Source organism: Asterias amurensis, chromosome 7, assembly GCF_032118995.1.
Source record: "Asterias amurensis chromosome 7, ASM3211899v1".
Classification (NCBI taxonomy): Eukaryota; Metazoa; Echinodermata; class Asteroidea; order Forcipulatida; family Asteriidae; genus Asterias; species Asterias amurensis.
The window spans coordinates 23,717,411-23,742,858 of NC_092654.1; the positions used below are offsets into that span (position 1 = coordinate 23,717,411).

The 25,448-nt window shown below is 37.7% G+C and overlaps 2 protein-coding genes across 7 annotated transcripts in view; one reads left to right on the plus strand and one right to left on the minus strand.

Annotated features, from left to right (window-relative positions):
* The window catches only part of LOC139939294 (alpha-1A adrenergic receptor-like), a 221,726-nt gene that overhangs the window by 79,409 nt on the left and 116,869 nt on the right, over positions 1-25,448 (plus strand). The gene's annotated exons all lie outside the window — the stretch shown is intronic.
* The window catches only part of LOC139939290 (epidermal growth factor receptor-like), a 125,022-nt gene continuing 104,859 nt past the window's right edge, over positions 5,286-25,448 (minus strand). For 5 of the 6 annotated variants that reach the window (XM_071935046.1, XM_071935047.1, XM_071935044.1 and 2 more), the window contains exons 15-30: positions 25,051-25,129; positions 21,522-21,614; positions 20,538-20,780; positions 17,905-18,194; positions 17,392-17,518; positions 16,990-17,028; positions 16,312-16,524; positions 15,587-15,772; positions 14,813-14,968; positions 14,202-14,277; positions 13,747-13,893; positions 12,820-12,917; positions 12,230-12,406; positions 11,687-11,864; positions 11,127-11,219; positions 5,286-10,613 (exon numbers count right to left, since the gene is read on the minus strand). In XM_071935046.1, the coding sequence (XP_071791147.1) occupies positions 10,168-10,613; positions 11,127-11,219; positions 11,687-11,864; positions 12,230-12,406; positions 12,820-12,917; positions 13,747-13,893; positions 14,202-14,277; positions 14,813-14,968; positions 15,587-15,772; positions 16,312-16,524; positions 16,990-17,028; positions 17,392-17,518; positions 17,905-18,194; positions 20,538-20,780; positions 21,522-21,614; positions 25,051-25,129 (2,641 nt within the window). In that variant the 3' untranslated portion in view covers positions 5,286-10,167. The remainder of the gene's footprint in view (positions 10,614-11,126; positions 11,220-11,686; positions 11,865-12,229; positions 12,407-12,819; positions 12,918-13,746; positions 13,894-14,201; positions 14,278-14,812; positions 14,969-15,586; positions 15,773-16,311; positions 16,525-16,989; positions 17,029-17,391; positions 17,519-17,904; positions 18,195-20,537; positions 20,781-21,521; positions 21,615-25,050; positions 25,130-25,448) is intronic. The other variant, XM_071935045.1, reaches the window with a different exon arrangement.

The window sequence follows — 25,448 nt, forward strand, 5'->3', positions numbered from 1 at the left end:
TTTTAAATTGATGTAAAGATTAACTTATTAACATTATTATTTCCTTTTTTCTTCTTTATTGCTGACGTACATTTAATGTGGTTTTTCCGACATCCCTGGGTTTGATTTCACAAAGACCTAAGATTGCTCCCAAGTGCGAATCCATCTTAATTGCTAAGCAAAGTGTGATGTCACAATGTAAATCACTATGGTGATACTGACAACTCATCTTATGATGAATCTTCAAGTCTTAGGTAGAATAATCCTTATTCTTAAAGGGATTGTATAGTCTGGTAATTGGAACCCACTCTTTGTTTCAATCCTAGTTGTAACTAACCTGTGAATATTTCAGTTCAAAAGGTGGTTGCGTTTTTGAGATATTGCGGTATAGGAGCGGTTACATCCAAACAGGAAGAATAATCTGCACTTGAAAGACACAATCTGAGAAAAGTTACTATCAGTTTATCAGTAAGACTTTCTTAGATTCAAATTTGTTCGTAATCAAAGTCTTGGCAGTGAAATATTTCTCAAAGTGCACTGTGTGATTCAAAGCTGCTCTACCTGCTGTGAGTTTTTATTGCCAAAAATCTCAGAGTCATTACCAAATTACCCCTTTAATAGGCTAAACTGGGATGTGGTGCAGTGTGGCATCACAGCCAAAAAGTGTAAGTAAAGAAGAAAAGTGAGGAACAAAGAGCGGAAAGTTTGCAAAATCCATCGAAAACATGAGTTTTCGTTCAAAAAAATTGGTTTACGGAATTAGAGCAATCTGGAAGCAATCTTAGAGCTTTGTGAAATCTAGCCTTGGGTGATTGTGTTTTGTATTAACTTTGCTAGAATATACGCCAAGATTGGCAATTTAAAAACGCTCTTAAATTGTATAGAAATATTTTGATCCCAACATGAAACAATTAAAGCTATTATCTATAATCGGAACTATTGTATGTAAATGATGTATATAAACTTATTGTACAAGGGAATGTACATTCATTTTGTGAATAGATATACAACTATACTTGTAATATTTTATGTTAATGTCGATTTTTAATCGATAGCGGGCATTACATTTCCCTCAGCTGCTTTTTCTATGAAAAACTATTACTACAAAAACAAAAAAAATTAACAAAAACCAGAAACTATTTTTATGATTAAGTTGACCTATTTTCATATATTGCATGTACAGTCTAAAGCCATGGGATTAAGTGAACTGTTCAACAAAAGTCAAAAAAGATTGTGTAAATATTCAAATCAAAATGAGGAATAAATGCAGGCATTAATTATCTTTATTATATTGTTTTGTCCACAAGCTGATGCTGCAAAGTTGAATTTTATTGTTTTTAAAAACAAGGAAGACAGGCAGTCTTAGGGTGAGCTCATGGAACCCAGAAAGGTATCTATTTTGGTTTGCCTTGTCTGAAACTGACTTTGGTTAAACTGAAACTGACTTTGGTTAAATAACTCTATCAATAATTAAGTATCGAAGCTACAACGAGCTAATTTGAATATTCTTCTGAGCAAATACATTTTGAGGGAAGTTGTCTCCAAAATCCCTATCTTACCAAGATACTCTGTTCTTACAGTGTTCTGTGGAGTCCATTGCCATAAACATTGTTCCTTGGTGACAATACAAAATTGTTCTTCAATAATCATTGATTCAACTCTAGGTTTTTTGTGTGTTTTTTTTTGTGGTTTTTTTCCCCCAGCCAAGCCAAAGGTTACTGTTTCGGTCATCTCTTTCCATGAGCTCACTGGTGATATGACTGGAAAAAGCTCCCACTATCTTGCACTGTACTTGGAGGAAAACTGCCTGGATCAATTAGCGAGGTATTATTATCTGTATGGTTTTGCGATGTATAAAGTAACTGAGGCAGCTGGTGACTTGTCAATCATGCTGCTGTACCACAATGTGTGTAAATGTATATATGGAACATAATCATAACATCTGGCGCTACTTTCACATGATTTTAACAATTCATGTTAACATTTAGAGGTATACTATAATTCTTTCCTGCTACTGATCTAGTCTCACCTAAAGAACATCTTTCATAGAGTCGGGAGTTTGACCCGGTTATGAAGATTCTACGGTTATTTTACTAATGGAATAAGAGTAACTGAATATTACAAAATAAGTTTGGGTTGAACAAAAAAAGGTTAACTTCCTTAAGGTGATCCCTCTGCTGCTTCCTCCCATGTTGCATCGTGAACTTGGGTGTAATCCCTAGATATAGGGAGTGTCAATGTAGCGCTAGCCGCTCCCCAGGTTGCATCGTGAACTTGGGTGTAATCCCTAGATATAGGGAGTGTCAATGTAACGCTAGCCGCTCCCCAGGTTGCATCGTGAACTTGGGTGTAATCCCTAGATATAGGGAGTGTCAATGTAACGCTAGCCGCTCCCCAGGTTGCATCGTGAACTTGGGTGTAATCCCTAGATATAGGGAGTGTCGATGATAGCTCGGGCTAGATAGCTCAGTTGGTATAGCGAGGATCGTTATTAACGGTTGCAGGTTCAAATCCAACTCTAGAAAACTGGGGGGTTTTCCAACCCAAACTTAGTAAAAATTAGCCCACTCAGTTACCCGTTGTGAATTAAACAAATAAGAACTTAACGTAGTGTATTTGCAGTGTTTAATGTAGCAGCGTTATGATAGAAGTTATTTTGTATAAAAAATCTTGCAGTAGTGTACGCATAATTTGCCTGGATGTTCAACACTTTAGGACTGTTGGTAATGTGGGTCAAAGACTGCAAAAATGTGCCTTTGTTGTATGAATAAATATGCAACACCAAAATGTGGACAAACCATTTAAACATGTTTCCTTGTTTCCTTGTTTCCTTTTATGATATATGTGAATGTTGTTTCAATTCCTACTAGCCACATTTCAACAAAGAGCATGACCCTTACCCCCTTGTGATTTCACTTGTGGTTTGATCTAAGTTGAGCTCATTTTGACCAAAATGCAAGGCTTACCCCTTGTGATTTTATCAAATTCCAGCCATATTTTGACCAAAATGCAAGGCTTACCCCTTGTGATTTTATCGCAGTTCAGCCAAATTTCGACCAAAATGCACGGCTTACCCCTTGTGATATTATCAAATTTCAGCTAAATTTTGACCAAAATGCAAGGTTTACCCCTTGTGATTTTATCAAATTTCAGCCAAATTTTGACCAAAATGCACGGCTTACCCCTTGTGATTTTATCAAATTTCAGCCAAATTTTGACCAAAATGCAAGGTTTACCCCTTGTGATTTTATCAAATTTCAGCAAAGTTTTGACCAAAATGCAAGGTTTACCCCTTGTGATTTAATCAAATTTCAGCAAAGTTTTGACCAAAATGCAAGGCTTACCCCTTGTGATTTTATCATATTTCAGCCAAATTTTGACCAAATAAATGCAAGGTTTACCCCTTGTGATATTATCAAATTTCAGCCAAATTTTGACCAAAATGCAAGGTTTACCCCGTGTGATTTTATCAAATTTCAGCCAAATTTTGACCAAAATGCACGGCTTACCCCTTGTGATTTTATCAAATTTCAGCCAAATTTTGACCAAAATGCAAGGTTTACCCCTTGTGATTTTATCAAATTTCAGCAAAGTTTTGACCAAAATGCAAGGCTTACCCCTTGTGATTTTATCATATTTCAGCCAAATTTTGACCAAATAAATGCAAGGTTTACCCCTTGTGATTTTATCAAATTTCAGCCAAATTTTGACCAAAATGCAAGGTTTACCCCTTGTGATTTTATTAAATTTCAGCAAAGTTTTGACCAAAATGCAAGGCTTACCCCTTGTGATTTTATCCAATTTCAGCCAAATTGTGACCAAAATGCAAGGTTTACCCCTTGTAATTTTATCCAATTTCAGCCAAATTGTGACCAAAATGCAAGGTTTACCCCTTGTGATTTTATCCAATTTCAGCCAAATTGTGACCAAAATGCAAGGTTTACCCCTTGTGATTTTATCAAATTTCAGCAAAGTTTTGACCAAAATGCAAGGCTTACCCCTTGTGATTTTATCATATTTCAGCCAAATTTTGACCAAATAAATGCAAGGTTTACCCCTTGTGATTTTATCAAATTTCAGCCAAATTTTGACCAAAATGCAAGGTTTACCCCTTGTGATTTTATTAAATTTCAGCAAAGTTTTGACCAAAATGCAAGGCTTACCCCTTGTGATTTTATCCAATTTCAGCCAAATTGTGACCAAAATGCAAGGTTTACCCCTTGTGATTTTATCAAATTTCAGCCAAATTGTGACCAAAATGCACGGTTTACCCCTTGTGATTTTATCCATATTCAGCCAAATTGTGACCAAAATGCAAGGTTTCCCCCTTGTGATTTTATCAAATTTCAGCCAAATTTTGACCAAAATGCACGGCTTACCCCTTGTGATATTATCAAATTTCAGCCAAATTTTGACCAAAATGCAAGGTTTCCCCCTTGTGATTTTATCAAATTTCAGCCAAATTTTGACCAAAATGCACGGCTTACCCCTTGTGATTTTATCAAATTTCAGCCAAATTTTGACCAAAATGCACGGCTTACCCCTTGTGATTTTATCAAATTTCAGCAAAGTTTTGACCAAAATGCAAGGTTTACCCCTTGTGATTTTATCAAATTTCAGCAAAGTTTTGACCAAAATGCAAGGCTTACCCCTTGTGATTTTATCATATTTCAGCCAAATTTTGACCAAATAAATGCAAGGTTTACCCCTTGTGATTTTATCAAATTTCAGCCAAATTTTGACCAAAATGCAAGGTTTACCCCTTGTGATTTTATTAAATTTAAGCAAAGTTTTGACCAAAATGCAAGGCTTACCCCTTGTGATTTTATCCAATTTCAGCCAAATTGTGACCAAAATGCAAGGCTTACCCCTTGTGATTTTATCCAATTTCAGCCAAATTGTGACCAAAATGCAAGGTTTACCCCTTGTGATTTTATCCAATTTCAGCCAAATTGTGACCAAAATGCAAGGCTTACCCTTTTTGATTTTATACGAATTCAGCCAATGAAAGGCGTACCTCTTCCTTGTGATTTTGTTCAATTTCAGCAAAAATTTGTACAAAAATGCAAGCCTTACCCCTTGTGACTTTTTCGATTTCAGTAAAAAAAATTACCAAAATACTCATGTACATGTACATGGTGTTACAGCAAAACTTGATAGTTTCTTCACTATGTTGTTTCAAATCCTACTGGTGTACATGGCTTTTCTGCAAACCTTACTAGATCGTGTCTCCACCACGCTGACTTCACTTACACATTCTTTCTTAAATGCAGTGAATGAATTTAACAAAACAATTTTCCTGCTCATAAGTTTGTTTATATAACAAGTACTTTTTAATTGTCAGAAGTAGAAATTTGACCGAAGCTTTGTCATTTTGATTACACAAAATATACAACACAATAATATTAGACAAATTAAGACAGCTTAATGTGAGACTTTGGAACACTAGGTGGCAGCAGACTTACCAGGTAACTGTCCATTATTTGAATAGTTCTGAGCATGCGCACATTAGCAAGAACAATGGATTTACCTGGTAACTCTGCAGCCACCTAATGTGACAAACAGTCTCTAATTAACTGTAAACACATAGGTTTGGATATGGTCAAATAAAGCTATTAGAATATGGCTAAGGTTAAATACAACTTATTAATGGCAGTGTTTTATGCATAAAGCCTACCGTGAAACAATAGATATGTAAGTAAACAGACGTTATGTCAGCCCACAAACTCAAGATTAAAATTATAAAATAGTTCTACTGTACAGAAAACTTGCACAATACTACACAATAAGATGACAATGATGAGATAGTTTGCAAGTAGTTAAAATCGATGTTATCGGCATGTTTGTTTTAAGTCATTACTTTACTTTGAGATGTAAATTAGAATCGAAGGGTGTTCCTTTCTATAAAGTGACAAATGGAGTATGACCTATCTCCGGTCAATAATAAAAAAGTAGAGCGTAATGCAGCGCATGAGACCGCTCGGCCCTCATAAAAACATCAATGTTGACCTATCATTATTTGTGCAAAAACAAAATCATGATAAAGGCGTACTGGTACTCCAATTCAACCTGCCTTCAAAACTCATGAAATAATAATCAAGAATGACTCTTGAAATAGCTCACCAATACCGGATGAAATCCAGAAACAATCACTTACGAATAATCTAGTTGCTTCTGCATTTCAAGATATCTGCAAAATTTTGAATGACACCCTCGGGCTAAAAATAGTTTACAATTTTAAAAACAATAAAAATAGATTTCATTGCATGGACAAACACCATATTCTACAACATGTATGACGTAATCCTCCAATTAAAAATGGTTTCAGGACATAGTACTCTTTTCTCATCAATTAATCTAAATTAATACTGCTTACATTTATCAAAGATCATTTGAAGCAAACATTGTCATAAAAAGTCAGGTTGTTTTTTACATTTACAGAATTTGAGACAAAAAAAATTACACTTAAATTACACAAGAAAAAAAATATACAACAAATAACCCAAAATATATAAAAACTTGTTTTAAAATTTCCTTTTCGTTGGTTTCAAATTTCTTCTCATTTTGAGAGGTTGTTTTAAAACCCTAAAGAGAACCAAAATATCTGCACATAATTTACTTTTGAAAATAATGACGTTTTGATTGTTTTTGAAACACAATTTTATTTGAATGTTTTAGTTAGTTTGGGGAAGTTTTATAATACAAAATAGAATAAGTCAAATTTCCTTTGGGCTTCCAAAATTCAGATTGAACCTTTGAGACTTCCACTTAAAGAAATGTCTTTACAATTTGGTTTAGATCTGGTTCACACAATACGTGTCTGCCACATTCCATCAGCTAGGCTATTGACGACACCCTCAGTAAACAAATTAAACACAGTATGGGTTTTTGAACCATTCCAAACCTTATTAGCCAGAGATTTTGGTCCTAGATCAGCAATTAGTTTTTGAAACAAAGACATTTATAAGAAAACACAAAATTACACTTCCACAAATAAACAGAGGTAAGAACTTTAAGAAGTTTAAAAAAACATAAGACTAAAATCACTACATTTTAATGTAAAGCACATTGCAATTTGGATTTGCCATTTTTTTTTTACAGTCTCTTAAATTGGCTCTTTTTACTTTTCTTCTGATTTCTTTCTTCTTCCTTTTTTAACTTGATTAGCCGATACAATTTCCTTGTAAATGAATTTATAATGCAGCAAATATTCAAGGAAGTTCTTCTTGATTATGATTCCGTTGTGATTCCTTTGTGAGAAAAATATCAATCTATATATATTTAAACAGAAAATAATTTTCTTCATTGGCAGTTATTTGCTAAGATTATTTTTTTAATTTTTATTTAGTTTTAAACACGCCTTCATCTACTGTACATGCGTAGAGCCATTGTTACTAAGTATTACCTTGCCGGTTAGTTAGAGGCAAACAGCTAGTCACGTTCACAAACTTAACTACACCAAATCATACCACAATAAAAGCACTGTATGTACATTGGAACTGTTGCCTGAACCTAGTGTGCACTTTCAGTAAAAACATCTGCTATTTTCTGGGGGGCGGTGGCAGATAGGGGAAATATTTTGGGGAATAGTGCCTTTGATGATACAAGCATTGGAATTTGACATAAAATTAGTTAGAGTACGCCATGTGAAGAAAACTTTTGCAGATTCGTCTTTTGAAAAAAATATGTATATATAACATCAAAATTCACATTCTGCAATAGCAGTATAGCTTAGTATCTTTGTCTTAACATTCTCAGACTGTGGGCTGAATTCTTTGCTTGAATCATCAAAGGCAAAATCCCAACACCTACATGTACCTGCCGTACAAATATACTTCATGAGAACATCAATAGATTTATACAAATGGAGTTGTCATTGTCACCAACATCACCCTATCAGAACCAATAATGATATTTATATCGCTCGATCGGGAAACATTTAAATGCCATAATACCGTAACCATCCTTAAGTATTCAAATGGCTTTTATCACTCAATTGGGATACTACCCCAACTGTGACCCTTCTCCGATAGTAGATGAAATAAATTTACAATTTTGAAAGGACTGAAAAATAGGGACATTCTGTATTTACTAAAAAGTCATATTGCAACATTTCATGACTGAAAACAATTTTATAAAAAAACTTGAAGCTAGTAAGTGGGTCTACAGACTACGTTGTCTACAGATCACTGTTTAACTACATGTACTTGCATAGCATACTTGAAGACATGCTTTCCAGAGAAAGTATCAAATTAAATTTTTCAGAAGCACAAAGATTGCGGATTCAGGAATATGGATCAAAAGGAAATAAAAACAGCAAAACTTAGAGCACCCACAGTCAATTTAGTAAGACATTTCTACATAGACTACCACCCTCCCGCTTTTAAAGTTAAAAATTACTTCTTGTTTTATACAATCAAATGTTACAACTTGGTCTTCATCAGGGAAATTAACCGAAAAATCAGCGCCTCATACAATTTGTCTACAACACCGCACACTAGATTGTGTTGAACAGCAGAAAACCTATAGCAATGGTCACTGGTAATACAGCACATTATATTTGCACCTATAAACATCATATAAAATGTTAAAGCATTTACACGAGTACCAGGCATAACTGCCTTTATATATCCCTGGACAAAAGTATGTTGAAAAAATATACACTTAGATCAATTAATTGCATCGATAGAAACTAAAAACAACTTCAAATAAACCCCTGTACTGATGATGTCACAGTTTGTTTATCACAATGTCTAAAATTCTGTAATTTGGTACGTTTCCAACAGTGTACAGAGACAAAGATTTCCCGTTCGTCTGCAACGTGCTAAACAAACTGTGATGTCATCAGTAGGCCTTGTCAGTCATGACAATTTGAAAAATTCAGTTTCCATAAAAAGTCAGACTCAGAATCGCTGCCTAGTACTGGGCCAATTAAAAAGAATTCATTAAATTTAAAAACACTTTCTTTTTCTTCTCTTAAACTTAAAAAAGGTAAAGTATTAGCAGTAAAAACTGCAGTCCTAAAAATATTTAATAAAGCAGAGGAATTAAAAACAATTGAATTTATTCAACTTCCTTGGTTTTTGGTTTTGGAAGTTATCAAATTAAAAAAACACATTAAAAAAACATTGTGACAACAAATATTTTAAAAATATTAACTGAGAAACTCAAACCAATTCAGAATTTCCAATATTTTTGTATCAGCTTTTCGTTTTCTAAGTTTGTGAAACACGTTTTATTTATAGAATATTTTTATGCCTAAAGCATCCAGTAGTTGTAAACCACAGGTTGAAAACAACAACTTTGATGTTGAAGAGCAACAGTGAATATAAAAATGGTTAGCTATAGAGAAGGTTTTTGAAATGACTTCAGGGCCCAATTTCATAGAGCTGCTTAACGATGATGGGCTTTAAAGTCGGCTGGTCCTCAAGGAAGGAAACTGGTTACCAATTTAATGGTTACATTGGTCCAGTTAACACAGCATTAATACATAGACTTCTCTTTTTGTCCACTGGGCAGAAACCAAGACTTCTCTTCATTCTCCCATTGGTCATCCCCATTAGTGTTGAACACAAAAACGAAGTAAGGACGTCCTCACTCTGTCAGATCTCCATGATCCGTTTCGATAAAATCATCGGGTTCCAATAGGTAGACGCCCCCAATGGTATTCATCACTTTTATAACAAAGTGTTTACACCCCTCCACAATAGGTCAAGCCCTGGTTAATTGCATCCTTATAAAAGAGCCCCATGGTGTGACCCTTACTTTGGGCCCAGGTTTAATGTCAACACCTCCCTCTAGCTATCCATGCTGACAGTGTTTGGCATGCCATTACAAGCTCTCCATATGACGCACTTTGCATTAGTAACACTGTTCTCGAACACTTTCTTTCTTCCCTCTCAGGCACTACGAAGTTATAAAGACTTCGATGTTTTAAATTCATCGTGAATTAGGCACTGTAGCCGCCATGATTCTCTACGCTCAAAAATGCACTCTCCATCTTGCTTCAAAATGTACTCTCAATTTTGCTCCAAATCTTTTCATTTTGTAAAAACTGCATCATAAAATGTTGTCTTTGCAAAGACAGAAAAAAGCAGCACCGCTTTGCATATCTCAAAAAAAAAAAACAAGAAGACGAGAAGGCCTAAATGTGTGCCTTTTTTCGGTCACACGCTTTTATGCAAGTCTTTAAATACTTGTTTCTCCACTGTAGCCCAGGACGTCATTGTTCACGTAATCGTGGTCAAGATCATTATCGCTTGCAGCTCCAGAGAGTCTAACGCCAACGCTACTGCTACCGTTACTTTGTAATGAGCTTCCAGGTCGACTGCTTGAGTGACTTGGTGAGCAGAGTGGTCTAGGTTCCATGTCGGCCATTAAGGGCTGCTTCTGACCCATCTGTTCTTCATTCAAATATCTTGGTTCTTCTTTAGGAACCTGTGGCGTCCAGGGATCTGGTGAGGCAACTGGTGGAGATGCTGCTGTTCCAAGCAGCGCATGGTACTCCAGGTTGTCCACGCCGAGGCCATTGCTTGGAGGGGGCCCAGAGGTGCTGTCTTTCAGGGGAAGATATCTCTCATCGGGAACTGGGATCTTCTTGGGGTCGTTCTGGTATTCAGGCTCTTCGAAGACGGCTGGTATCCACAAAAGAAAAGTAAACATTTCAGACGTTTTGTAATGAAGGGGTATTGTTAAAAATGTACTACACTATACATAGCTAAAACAAAATGGTTTAATGAGTTTATTAACACAAATTTTGGGGGTCTTGTTACTTAAAAGAAAATGCCTAGCACAATTTATTAATCATTAAATAATGGTGACCATACTTCCTTGACCAAGTAATAAACCACAAGGAAACTGGCTAGGTAAGATTTAAATAAAGTGGTTTAATACTTGTTATTTGAAATGAAAATTGTTTAAAGTGATTCCTCTGCTACTGCTTCCCTGCTGTTTCCCCTGCTTAGCCATATGCACCCCCAACAAGATATTGACAAAATAGATAGAAAGCCAACATAGGGCGAGATAGCTCAGTTGGTAGAGTGCCGGCATCTTAATCCTGAGGTCTCAGGTTCAAGTCCAACTTTAGTCAATATTTCTTTGTTCAACCCAAATCTTAAAGAAACGGCAAAATGTTTTGGAAGGCTTACGTCTTTCTTTGGTGAGATCGTGATAATCTGACTTGATGCTTGGGGTAAGGTAGTCTACACTGTCCATCTGGATGGCTGTCGCGTCTGGTCCACCTGTGGAACACAAGGAATCAGAGTTAGAACAAACCTAGTAAACAAGAGAAGGTCTAATAGCTATCGCCCAATTCACATGGCTGAATGGCCGCTTCAAGGTGAGGGCCACACTTGACTGATTTGGGCTGTCCACCTAAATCAACTGTCACCGGGGCACGTTGCCACCTACTGCTAGGGCTGAAACAGGGTTACTCCCACCACAGTCTGTAAGGATGTAGGCATGGCTATCATCCATTAGGAGCCTGGCTGGTAGAGCAGAATGCAATACCTTCCTAACTTTTTACAAAGCATTTATGGTTAAGTGCCTTGCTCAAGGGCACAAGTGTCCTGGCCGGGTATCGAACCCACACTCTGCAGCTGACAACACCAGGGCTTGGGTTCCTCTGAACTAAACCATGGGATGTCATTGCAGTTAAGTCAACAACTGTCACTCAATGAAACGGATATAATTTTCTGCCAACTATTACCATTACTTTTCTGTCTCTCCTGCTCCTTAGCGAAGACTGGATCCGGTGCGTAGCGCATGCTGCTATCCTTCCGCGTTGGTGTCTGTTGTTTGTTAGGGGGAGTGTTCAGGCTGTATGGATAGGTAGGGGACATTGGAGAGGGTAGCGCACCGCCAGCAACAAAATCTGCTCCACTTCCCTGGTTGACAAAGTGACAAAACAAGAAATGAATTTCAAGACTTCATCATGGCATCCAATGCTTGTATGAAAATGGCCGGGTCAACAATAAAAGCGACAGAGTGGCCCAAAATGAGACCTCTATAAAGCGGTTTCGGCGGTGAGGTACGTTTCTAAATCAAGCCGAAAACAAACTTCCCAGAACTACAAAATTTGAGTCCTGTGTGTATTCAAACACTTCTAGATACTGTAATAATCAGTTCTTATAGAGCGCAGTAGTACCAAATAATGCTTAAGAGGTTTCAGAGAAATAGCGGCCCATTAAGATGGCCATCTTTACAATTCGTGACATCAAGTAGAAGCTTTCTACATTGTCGCTGAACTTACCCTTGGAAAGAATTCATTATTATGCTCAACATTATTCAGACTCATTGGTTGGAGATATTCGTCTGCATCCATAAAGTGAGACGCTGCAGCTCCATCGATCTCATCATTGATCATTGATTTGTAGAAGTCACTGGGGACGGGGCTCGGTAGGGCGGCCAGTAAACTGTCTCCATCGTTCTGAAGAAGAAAAACAAGTTCAGGTCAATTCAAATATCATCTTTGATACACTCTACTTTTGACTTAGTTTGTTGAGCGAGTCAGGAGAAAATAGTGGAAAACCATGCAAAATTTTCAGCATGTGAACACACTGTCCTTAATTTGGGTTGTAACATCCGAAATAAGCTGTTACATTTAAAAGATTGATAAATAAAATGTCACATGTACCATCCATGCCTGGTATCCTTCTCACTTCTGCTAAGCAGAAAATTGTTAAGCTATATATTTTGCTTGAGCAGCTCTATGAATAGGTGGGAACAAAGTTCTGAGAACAAACCTTCTCAGAACAAACCTATCTCCCCAAAAGAGTTTTAAACATAGTTGTACGCCGCAAGTTTACTCTGAAAGTTTGCTGTAGACTGTGTTGCACTGACCTGTATCACCAAGTAGCGTGTTGGGTCCTTAGCCATTCGTCCCAGCTCATCAGAAAGCTGCTTGAAGGCTGGTCTACTGTCCTCGTCTAACATCCAACCTGTTCAAAAATAAAAAACATCAAGGTCAAATCAAGTCTGGAATATCATTCACAAAGGCAGATTTAGCAAAATATCATCTCCCCCCAAAAAAAATCTGTTTTTGAAGAATGCTGCAAGTTGGTACAATTTGTTTAATTAGGGGATGTAGGAAACATGTACTTTTTAGTATAAACTGTTTAATTTTTGGTTTTTTACCCATACACCGATGTGAGTAAGCACTGTATACTCAGTACTTTCCCGAGTCCTGTGAAAAAATATCACAGGCATGTTACTCTGGTGGGATTCGAACTATGACCCTTGCAATTCTAGAGCAGTGTCTTACCAACCAGACTACCGAGATTGCCCGGTAGCTAGAGGCAGTTCGAATCCTATGTTTTGGCAGCAGTATAAACTGTTTGTCGAAACTGGAAGATGTATCGGTTTAGAATTTAATTACTGTATTTGCCCTCATTGTATGGAAGACGTGGAAACAGATATGCATTTTCTATGTGCTTGTCTGATGTATATTGTGTGATACTGTTTGTAGAAGTAATGCAGATTTTAGTATGTTATTGGAATACCCAAATTTATTTATCTGATTACCTTTCGGAAAACAGTTAGAGTACATTGCTTAGCCAAGAATATTTGTATGTCTGCTAAGTTAAAAGATCTAAATGTTAAAAAAACAATTGTATGATTTAACATTGAGGCTTTTGCTTATGACTCCCCTGTCGTGATGTAAACTGCAATTTGTTTATTTTAAATAATGTTGTACCTTCCCCATGGGGATGGGGTATGTTCCTTTTGGAATAAAACACGAAATCAAATCAAATTAACTATATTACTTACATTTGACCATGAGCATGTAGACATCGATCGTACAGATAGGAGGTTGGGGCAATCTTTCTCCTTTCTCCAGAAGATCCGGTACATCCCTTGCTCGAACTCCGTCATAAGGTTTGCTTCCAAACGTCATCAACTCCCACATTGTCACTCCTAAAAAAATATAAGCAAGTCAAATTGTCAGACCATTGCTGTGTTGGTTTTTATGCTTCAAAATATGACATAACTTAACAGTTTTTTTTTCTGTTTTTTTTTTCATGAACAAACGGACAGTTCAGTTTATTTTTGTTATATCATACAATGTTCCACAAGAGAAACGTACTTGGTAAATGTTACAGATTTTAGGGTTCTGCAAAGACAAATTGACTTGAATCTGCCACAATGTTTGCATCATATCTGTATTTTTCTGTTTCATATTGGATTTTACTTCCACTGGTCAACAGAAATGAGCTGAATCTTACCAAAACTCCAGACGTCACTCTTATGTGAAAATCTACGGTACTGAATACACTCCAGGGCTAACCACTTAATGGGCATCTGCAGGAAAAGGAAATGTAATAACAATCTCATTCAAGCACATGAACAATGTATTGGTAATCATCAAAGACCAGTATCTGCACTTCATGCAAACCAACTTATACGAGAAATAGACCTTTATCATGCTGCCTCCATCTTGGTCATGCTCCTTGAATCGTATAACAATAATGGATGCTAATAGCCAGACTATGTGGTTCTTCCAGCCTCTGTTTGGAAACATTGATATCAAAGGCAGCAATTCAAGATGGCTGCATCATGATAAAGGTCTATACTAAACTTGTGAATGTTTAAGTTCAATCGGTCATCAGAGTCACAAGAATATGGTGAGAGAGAAAAAATAAACTAAAACTTATTCACTATTTTCAAATATCAGGCTTTGAACTTGCGAAATTAAAACTGATTGCTTTATTTATTACTCCAAAACATAAGCATTTCTGGCAAATATGTTTTCAACCGGTTTTTCTAACATTACAGGAAAACACTGTAAGGGAAGAACACTGATGCGTTCCAGAAAAGAGTACAAGTTGTAGCTCACCTTTCCGCCCTGAGCCTGGAATTCATTCTCATCAACGTCAAGGAACTTAGCGAGACCAAAGTCAGTAATCTTGACTTGCTGGGCCGTCTGGACAAGAACATTCCGAGCTGCCAGGTCACGATGGATAAGATGCTTCTCTTCTAGATACACCATACCCTGAAACATCAAATACACAGATATATTTATTTGTTTATTTACTATTTGTTTAGTTATTTCATTACATCCATGAGTGCAAGCACCATTAGCAGGATGGTGATTAGGAAACAAGAAATGTTTAGTTTCAGATGTGGAAGGAAACCTCAAGTAGGAAAAAACACACTCGATCTGCAAACATTCCCCATGTAGGGCTCCGGTCTGAGGTGGGGTTCGAACCAGGGGTCCACAGAGGTGAAAGGCAGGGAAAGAAACCACTGAGCCAACCTGATGCCCAACCTTGATGCACAACAGAGCTTTCTCAATATTACCAGACCAAGGCTGTAAGAGCAAACAGTCGGGGGTGGTTCCTTTTTTTGCTCTGAGGTTTGAGCCTCAGTGTGACATACATGTATGTCTTAAAGACAAAATGCATACATTCTACTTTTTCAAATAATGGATGACAGACATATGGGGCTTGTTCCAAACCTCAGTTTAGGTTCATTTTTGGCTCTGGGCTTCGTTCGATGTTGGAAACACCGCAACAAAATGTACACTGTTCTAAACCTGATAACAGTACCCAAGTCAGAGCTGGAACCCCAAGCCGAGATTAAGAAACAGCCTGTGGATTCCCGGTCGTACCTGAGCGATTTGATAGGACCAGTTGAGGAGATGATGAGAACCAATCTTCTCTTTGTGTTCTCTGACGTAGTCTAGGAGTGCTCCCAGAGGCATGAGTTGAGTAATCAATGTCATCTCTTGAGCTATACAGACACAAGCTAATCTCAGTAGGTAGGGATGATCCACAGATGCCATCACTTTGGCTTCCTGATACAGTAACAAAGACAGGAACATCAAAACAAACTATTTACATATAATAATAATAATAATACATATCTATTTATACTGCGCCAATTCCAGGCAAAGCTGTTCAAAGGCGCATGACAAAGGTGTCAAAGAACACCAAAGGCACACAAAATAAAAGAAAACAAACAGATGAAGTGTTATCAGTTACAAGAAAGATTTATTGGACAAAGAAATCTTTAGATTTGACTTGAGGCACTGTATGGGTTGAGAGGTTTGAATACCTTTTGAGGGACAGTTTCAAACTTGCGGTGCAGCCACCACAAGCTACCCGTCTCCCAACAACAGTCTCAACCTATTAATATGTAAATTATTGGAAAATGTCAATTCAGAACATGACCTTTACCCTTGACTATTTTGTTGAGTGGAAATAGTTCAGATCTTGCAGCTGTTTGTGGCCGCTATCGGAAATTTTGGTACAAGCCGGTTCTGGCCTTCAAAGGGTTAAACATTTTACTTTATTTGCAACAACTCTGTGATTTTGTGTGTCATTTACAACGTACCTCTAGGAGCTCCTCAGCAGCCGATGGTGAGAAGTCTCGGAGCACCTTGATAGCGACAGGAATCTTGATCTTAGTCTCCCCCTCAGGGACCCAGAGGCCTCGGTACACTGTGCCGAATGCTCCAGACCCAAGGATACTACCTCTCTTCAACTCAGTCTCCTTGATGATCTTCAGCTGAGCCTGGTTGGGAGCCGCTCCGCTTGGAGTAAGAGGCTAAGGTGATGAAATACAAGATATAAGAAGTTTAAATAATAAGGGAGTCAAGGTGTGGTGACGTGGTTTTAAAACAGTTATTAAACCAGCTTATGGTTCCATCAGAAGCACAAATAATTTATAGTTGAGTAAATTGCTCAAGGACAACACTTTGCTGATCAAGAACAGCAGAGGTTGGGTCCAAGGGTGGATTTGACAAAGGCTTAGGACTAGTCATATCTCCAGTTGGGACGAGTTACTCGTCCTAAATTAGGACTAGCCTTAAATTTTTAATTTCTCTTTGGACTAGTCCTAGCTCTTTGTGAAATCTACCCCAATGATCTTTACCGCTCTGCCACGACATAGGACAATGGCTGTCGCGCATCCATGACTGACATTACCACTCTACACCCAACCATACACTCAACCCAGACTCGTTCCATCGACCAACAACTGGATAGCTCTAAACAGTGCTGTAATACTTACCCCATTGCCGTAATCCGCCCCTTTGAGATCCTTCAAAGCCTTCAAAGGAAACAAAACAGACAAAAATAGTTATTCTATAGAAGCCCGCGACAATAAGAAATCATTCTCTGATACAATAGTACATGTAATTAAAACTGGTTAAACGAACTGATTAAGATCCCAGTTCTTCATGTTGGCTAAGTGGTATCTTGCCCTGTCTTTCATCTCTGTGGACCCTGGTTCGAATCCTTCGTAGGATTTTACAATCTGATGTAGATTGGTTTTTTAAATATTTTAATAATTAAAAATACAAAGTGAATTTATTTTGAAGACTGAGTGAGATTTTGATGTTTTTTTATCCTAAACGATGCTCAGCTTTCAAACTAATTTCACTTGAGAGCTTTTCTGCAAGATGATACTAACCAAGCCTGGAAGCATGTATTGACTACGGACGTATTTACGATAGACGACGTAACCAAAAACTACGAAGATCATGAGTGCTATTACAGCCACACAAATACCGACCAGAACACCGGTTGAAATTATAGCTCTGTACAAATGAGAAGGACGAACAAAAGTGAATAAATAAATTAAAAATGCAATTCAGCAAAAAACTTTAAAATATTTGGTTTATTGTTTCAAAAAGTATTACATAATGATAAAATGTGTTTACCACCTTAAGCTAACCACAATCAATAAGATTAATCAGGGATTGTGACAAGGAACAATTTTTGGACTCGCCGGATGGACTAGAAAATAAACAAACTCCTTAAAAAGTCGGAACTGAAAACAAAAAAACGAACTTTCAAAGTCGGAAAGGGCGGAATTCCGCCAAAAGGTGGAAGAAACTCATCTCTATTTACATGTTAAAGAAATTGCAAGATGACATTTGATTCCTGAAGTATAGTTCAAATCAGAAAATATAAATCAGCATACCCATTTGGTTTGTTAGTTGAGCCGGCATTTGGATCTGCCATACACACTCCGCTGTTATTCTGAAAGTCATTCGGACACGAAGCTAAGCACTCTGTATCGTATTTGACATTCTTACATTGGAAGCAAGAACTACGTCTGTCATCATAGCATCCACCCAAGCATTCTCGATGACACAGTTCACAGCGGTTATCATCCTCATTGACGAATTGGTTTTCTGAGCAGTTTGCGACGCAGTAGATTGACCGATCCGTGTAGGGATATTCTTCTGGACATTCCATGGCACAGAATGTCTGTGGATTGATGGAAGACAACAAACAAAGAAAAAATAAATCTTATTCACAAATTTCTTAGTCTTACTGAACCAACAACTAAACATACTTTGGTTGAGTGTCCGCACAAGAGATGCCTGCAACGCCACCATTACATGGATGCTGGCAGTGCAGTATCCCGTCATTGCTCGGATGCTGATGGCAGCGAAAGGATTTGTACACAAAGACATGGGAAAACCATTTTCTCTTTTTACTTTTTCTGCGAATTAAGTCTCTTCTTCAACAATTAAGTCTCTTCCAAAACAAAATTTCCCCAACAGGACAGCATAACAAAGCTTGGCGTTTATATTCCGTTGTGGGTGCTTCACAGAGTGTCCTGTGAGGAAGATCATTTAAAGCCATTGGACACTTTCAGTAAACAGTATTGTCAAAGGCCCACACTTTATGTATCACAACTTATATATAAAATAACAAACCTGTGAAAATTTAGGCTCAATCGGTCATGGGAGTCGGGAGAAAATAACGGGGAAAACCCACCCTTGGTTTCCGCACATTTCACCGTGTCATGACATGTGTTCAAAATAAATCCGTAATTTTCGCTATCGAGAATTGTTATTGTTTTAATGTTTTCTCAAAAAGTAAAGCATTTCATGGAATAATATTTCAAGAGCAGTCTTTCACCATTACCTTCTGTAAACCCTGTAAATTATTTGTAAATCTGTGAACTTTTATTTTGTTTCTGTACCGAAAGTGTCCAATGGCTTTATAACAAAATAAAAATAAAAATAAAAAAACAGTCATTACATTTTGATTTTTGATTGTGATTTTTGATCTGTGTTGGACACACCCTAGTGCTATGCAACCTCTGCAATAAGCTTGGGCGGTCCCTTCGGTTACCCGGTTCTACCCGGTTCCAAATTGAAAACCGGACTTGCGGTTCCACTCTTCTGTGGAACCGGGTACCCGCTTTTGTCGGTTCCGATTTTAAAAGACCGAGTCCCAATTATAAAAGGCTCTGTGGAGCCGATCCTGCGACGAACCGGCTCTAGAAATTGAGGCTTGATGTTGAAAGCGGTGACCGCAGATACAGTGTGCAAAGGCTTCAAGCCGACATGAGTATCAACTATCACATGTGGCTGCATACACAGTGCACACACATAGGCATCTTGTACAACCACCACATGTATGCATGTACGTGTCATGCATATACATGTACATGTATAGACAGCACGTTGTGATTGGCTGCCGATATATCCATATTCATAAAAGCTTGCCCCATGCACAAAACACACAGTGCTGTATGTATGTATGTATGTATGTATGTATGTATGTATGTATGTATGTATGTATGTACAGGCATGTACAGGCATAGTACACTTGTATGTGCAGAGACGACACACTGCATGCACTACGGATGTACTGCACTACGGATGTACTGCACTACGGATGTACTGCACTACGGATGTACTACACTACGGACATACTGCTACACAACATCGTACTGCCGGCTAAATCAAAGACTTGTTTAAAGGAACACGTTGCCTTGGATCGGACGAGTTGGTCAAAACAAAAGCGTTTGTAACCGTTTTTTATAAAATGCATATGGTTGGAAAGATGTTTTAAAAGTAGAATACTATGATCCACACAAGTTTGCCTCGAAATTGCGTGGTTTTCCTTCTACTGTGCGAACTAACATGGTCGGCCATTTATGGGAGTCAAAATTTTGACCCCCATAAATGGCCGACGTGTTAGTCGACAAGGTAAAAGGAAAACCACGCAATTTCGAGGCATGTTTGTGTGGATCATTGTATTCTACTTTTACAACATCTTTCTACCCATATGCATTTTATAAAAAACGGTTACAAACGCTTTTCAAAGACCAACTCGACCGATCCAAGGCAACGTGTTCCTTTAAATGCAGGGAAAATAGGTGCTCGGTGGCACGATGTCTGATCATTGGGGTGGGTATTCTGGTATTTTCTTTAAAAATAGATCGGCTTCAACTGTGTGTGTGTGAGCTCGGAACCGATGTCTGATTAACTTGGTTATTTTCAGTTAAAATAGATCGGCTCAATTGTGTGTGTGTGAGCTCGGGACGGGCGGCTTATGTTTTATATTGAATTGGAACCGGGTATGTCTCAGAACCGAGCTTTTTTTCGGAACCGGAACCGAGCCCCAAATTTCTGGAACCGCCCAAGCTTACTCTGCAAAAAGGCACTCTTACTGTTATCAAATAAACATTAAGCCAGAAGTTCAAGCGATACATATTCAAATAGACTAAAGACAAGAGTCAGTATTAGATACTTTATGGAATAGTTGATTGAATGTTTGCATGGTTGTTTTGATTCATAGAACCAGACTTACCACATTTCCATTGACCAACACTTCAAAGTTCTGGCAGTCATCACAGTCATATGGAGAGCTTCCCCCACTACAACCACGGCATTGTGAATGGCAATCCCTGCATGTATTGTTCTCGTCGTGGAACTGGTTTGTTCCACAGTGATCCACGCAATGCTCACCACGTTTGTACTTCATGCACTCCTTGCATTTAGACGGCCCAGCACCGATACAACCCAAGCAGTTTTTGTCGCAAAGTTGACACACCTGAAAATGCAGGGAGGAGGGAAATTGGATTATGGACAGTTCTGAATCACCTGACATCATCGCCAGAACCTTCCCAACTCTATACAGAGCAATTATGGTTAAGTGTCTTGCTCATGGGCAAAAGTGCCATGAGCAGGATGTAAACCCACACTCTGCAGCTGACAACACTACAGCTTGGGTTCGGTGAACTAGATGACCCGCACATTTTCTACTATACTGCTGCAGTTTGGAACTCCCTAGTTCTAAGGTCCTGTGTGCTGTGTGTTGCAAGTAAAAGAACCCAGTGCACTTATCGGGGTTCGCCCCGTTGTTCCTGGTTTGATTTGCTGCATATTAAGCCACAGCACCTTGCAAATCATTACATGGTGAGCTATGTAAAGGAATAGGTCTCACACTTCAACAATGTAGCTCCACAATACCTTGCAGGAAAATACTGGAGGTTGAGCATCACCGAGTAACGGATACGAGTGCCAAATAAGAAGCCACTATAGACAATTTTGAATAACCCCTTTGCTGCTATGAAAGTTGCCTCCTGTAGGTCAAACCATATGCGCGTCTAAACGTGTGTATACAAACAATTTTAAAAACGCAGCACGCAGCGTTCTTGGTTTGATTTCTACGGCACCAGCATGCACACACACTCGCAGTCACCACTTTGTAGGGCAGGTATGAGAACGATGACATCATATTCATTACTGTCTATTGTTTATGATTATTGTTTATGATCATTAGAATACTTACCGAGTAGCCTCTGAGCTTATGAATGCTGGACAGCGCGATGTGATAAAAAAACGAATCGTTATTGCAAGGCGCTCCATCCGGCATGCACTCCAACTATAAACATAAACATGAAAACAAATCTATTAAAACAAGTTCTTTGTACCATCCCTTCACTTTAGTGTTCAGTGACCCATAGATTGGCTTATGTCATAGGCCTGGGAGCATTTTCATAGAACTGCTTAAGCAGTAAATACTACTTTCAAAATTTCTGCTAACAAACAATAAGCAGGATACCAGTCACAGATAACACATATTAAATAGAAATTTAGTTGGTAACCATTTTCTGGTAAGCTTAATTCTGTTTTGCTTGGCTAGTTCTTATTAATTTTGGTTTTTACCCATATAAACCGATGTATGTTAGCACTGTATACTCAGTACTTTCCCCGAGTCCTGTGAAAAAATATCACAGGCATGTTACTCTGGTGGGATTCGAACCCACGACCCTTGCAATTCTAGAGCAGTGTCTTACCAACTAGACTACCGAGGTTGCCCGGTAGCTAGAGGCAGTTCGAATCCTATGTTTTGGCAGCAGGTACCGCAACGATATAAGAGATGTAAAATTTGCATCTATTATATCGTTCTTGTTCTAAGCAGCTCTATGAAATCAGGCCTTGAGCCTAGAAAAACTATGCTTGACGTTCTACATGTTTTCATTTTGTTTTACCTGAGAAGACTCCTTGTTAATAACTCACGGTGAGATGTTAAACTGAACAGCAAGTTCAAAGTGATCCTTTCTCGTGTTGAATGTTAGCAATGAATTGTTCAGAATTTGTTTTAATAGTGCTTAATAAACAGGGGAAGGGGGTATTATCACAATTATTATTGTTTTATCCGTTATCATCACACTGTGGGATTAGTAGAGGTTTGTACATTCCTACAAATTGCAAGGCCATGCTTTCCTACATTCATGATTTCATGCTTTATGTTTGTTGCAGTGATAAATGTTTTACTGTATGTCAACCGAATATACACTGCATGCTGTAATGTCAGGCATGATTAGTACATTAAGTTAGTTCTTTACATTTCTGCGTCAATAAAGTTAATAAAACACTGGAACATGTCAACAAAAAATCTGTTTCCCCCCCCCCCCTCTGCTTTTATGAATAAGTAATTCACATTCTCTAGTTTTCAAAGAAAATTACTATACAACCATCCTGAGGAAATTTCATTAAGTTTCATTCAGGTGCAGCAGTCACATTTTAAACTCAATTCAGCCTTTGGCTGCAAAGTTTTTTGTTTTTTTTTATAAACCAATAATAATAATTTTAGTGGAAACACTGGAAAATGCTGGATGTTGTGTACATCCGAATTCTGTTTTTGACAATCCAAGTAAGTAATGTTGAACTTTTTGGGGGGTAATCAAACTTAATTTTCAGGACCTTACTAGTACCTCATTATGCTTTCAGACTGAAAATATTACTTTCAAATGTTCTGCTGAGCCAAAACAAGCAGGATACCAGTCCAAGATCATACATGTGGCATGGAACTTTGGCTGGTGACCTTATTCTGGTAAGCATAATTTTGTTGCGCTTAGCTACTTTTTGGGTTTTAGGAACTCTATGAAACTAGGCCCGGTATGAAACATCAATAGGACACAGTTGCCATTAGATATATTCTTAGCTATTGGCTTTTAGTCCCCTAATGTCCCCTCAACTTTTCAGACATTTTCTACTGGAAGCGCAATCACTCCCTACAACTGTTAAAAGTGCCGCCCAAATCAAACTTACAGGCAATGAGTATATATTTAACTTTGTTGGGATTAAACAAAAGACGGAAGGGGGGGGTTACTGAATTTGATCTAGGTAGAACAGACAGGGTTCCAAACAACTGCAGGCGACTCAAGATGCAGTCTCTGGGCATTCTTGGCGTCTTAGAAAATCATCTTGACAAACATTGTCTTGGCTCTGACCATCTTGCTTCTTTCTTTGTTTATACAAGGCAGGGATGTGTGTGTTTGTTTGTTTTTTTGTTTGTTTGTTTGTTTGTTTGTTTGTTTGTTTGTTTGTTTGTTTGTTTGTTTGTTTGTTTGTTTGTTTGTTTGTTTGTTTGTTTGTTTGTTTGTTTGTTTGTTTGTTTGTTTATGTTTTGAACCCCTCCCTGCTCTATACATTGTTGTTTTTTTGTTTGTTTTTTTGTAAACAAGCTTTTTCCTTCGAAAAGTTCAAACTCACAAAATAGTGTGGTCCTTACCTCTCTTCAAAACTAAATCCATTTGTGTTTGGATTGTGCCCACAATAAATGTGTTACTTTTTCTTTTTACCCCACCATGGCAAAATTCCTGGATCCCGGCCCTTACTCACAAAGCAAGAACAGCCAAGACAATGTTGAAGAGGGGCTCAAAGATCAAACTAATTTTAGAGATCGCTAATTTTCAAATAAATAGAGTCCTTATGAATCTGGAAAGAAAATTACGAGTCTCTAAGCTCACGTTAACATGGTGTAGAATGCCAAGATAGTTCACACTCTTTCACATGAAATATAAAACAGACATCATTGGATGTAAAAAAAAAAAAAAAAAAAAAAATCTAACCCATTTTGGTTTTGATATCAAAGAATTTCATAAAAAATAAAAATGTCCAGACCCATTATTTGTAATATTATGTCATTCAATATTTTGTGGATATTGACACATTTTCGTTGAATGGGGCATCAACTAAAATGGCAATTACATCATTTTAATATGAGGCTCAGAGACTTGAAATTTTCTCTCCACTTTCAAAATGACTCATTTGGGAAATGAGTGCATCACTTGGAGCCCCTTCTTTAATCTTAACCCTACAGTTAGATAAAAAAAAACATGTCATCCGTTTCTGAATGCATTCTGGACAGTCAGTACCTACCGAGAGAGGTGAAGTCTGGAATGGTTGGCATAGCGGAAGGGAAATGAGTATCATACCATCAACAAATAGGTCAGTTTATTATTCAGGAGTTAGACCACTCACTAGCATGAATTTATTGTTACATGGTGCTTTTAAAGTTATTGCATGTACGGCAGGCCAAATTCAGAAAGACTTAATTCAGGCTAAATCCAGAATACAGCTTTCTCCGGAAGATGATCAAGCATACTGATTGAAACATCGAGTTGAAACCAACGGTTCTTTTCCGAACCATCCCCCAACTCATAAAGAGATAGTCATTATATGGTGTTACCGTAAACCTTTCCATATCGTATTTCCACCATGCAAAGTTTCAAATCCTACTTAAATTCAGAAAGGAAAAGAAATTCAACAGAATCTCCAGGTTGTAAAAATGGCGGGAAAACGGTTCTGTAAGGTGTCTAGTTTGAATTGAGGGTTTAGACATTTCTCCACAGCACAGTCCAGGGCCCCATTTCATAAGAGCTGCAAAGTTTCCTTTCATTTATTTATGATGTAAAAGTGTACTAAAATAAATATTTAACAAAACCTGAAGGAAAAACATAAAAAGAAGATTAAATGAGCGGATGTCTTCTTTATATCTTGTTAGTATTTGACTTATGAAGGTTACTTACGACAGTGTCATCCTCAACCAAGACTTGGTGACAAACGTTACAACCGCCAACCCCGACGGTATTGTCTGGTCCACTACACCTGAAAACAGGACGGGGAAAAACAACCGTAAACATACGATAATATGATTGAAAATCATGAAAATAATTTCAAACCTCAGAAATTTTGTGCAGTTTTTCAGATGTTTCATTTTCTTTAATTTGAGCTTCATTAAACTGAGTTTGAACTTACAGGAACATTAGAGAATTGGTTTGTGCTAACAAAACATTTGCTGGCAGTGTAAGCACTTTATGTAATCCACCATATATATAAACTGACACACCTGTAGAAGTTTGAGATCGATCGGCCATCTGGGTCACGAGAGAATAGTGAAAAACATATGACAGATTTTGCATTGCAT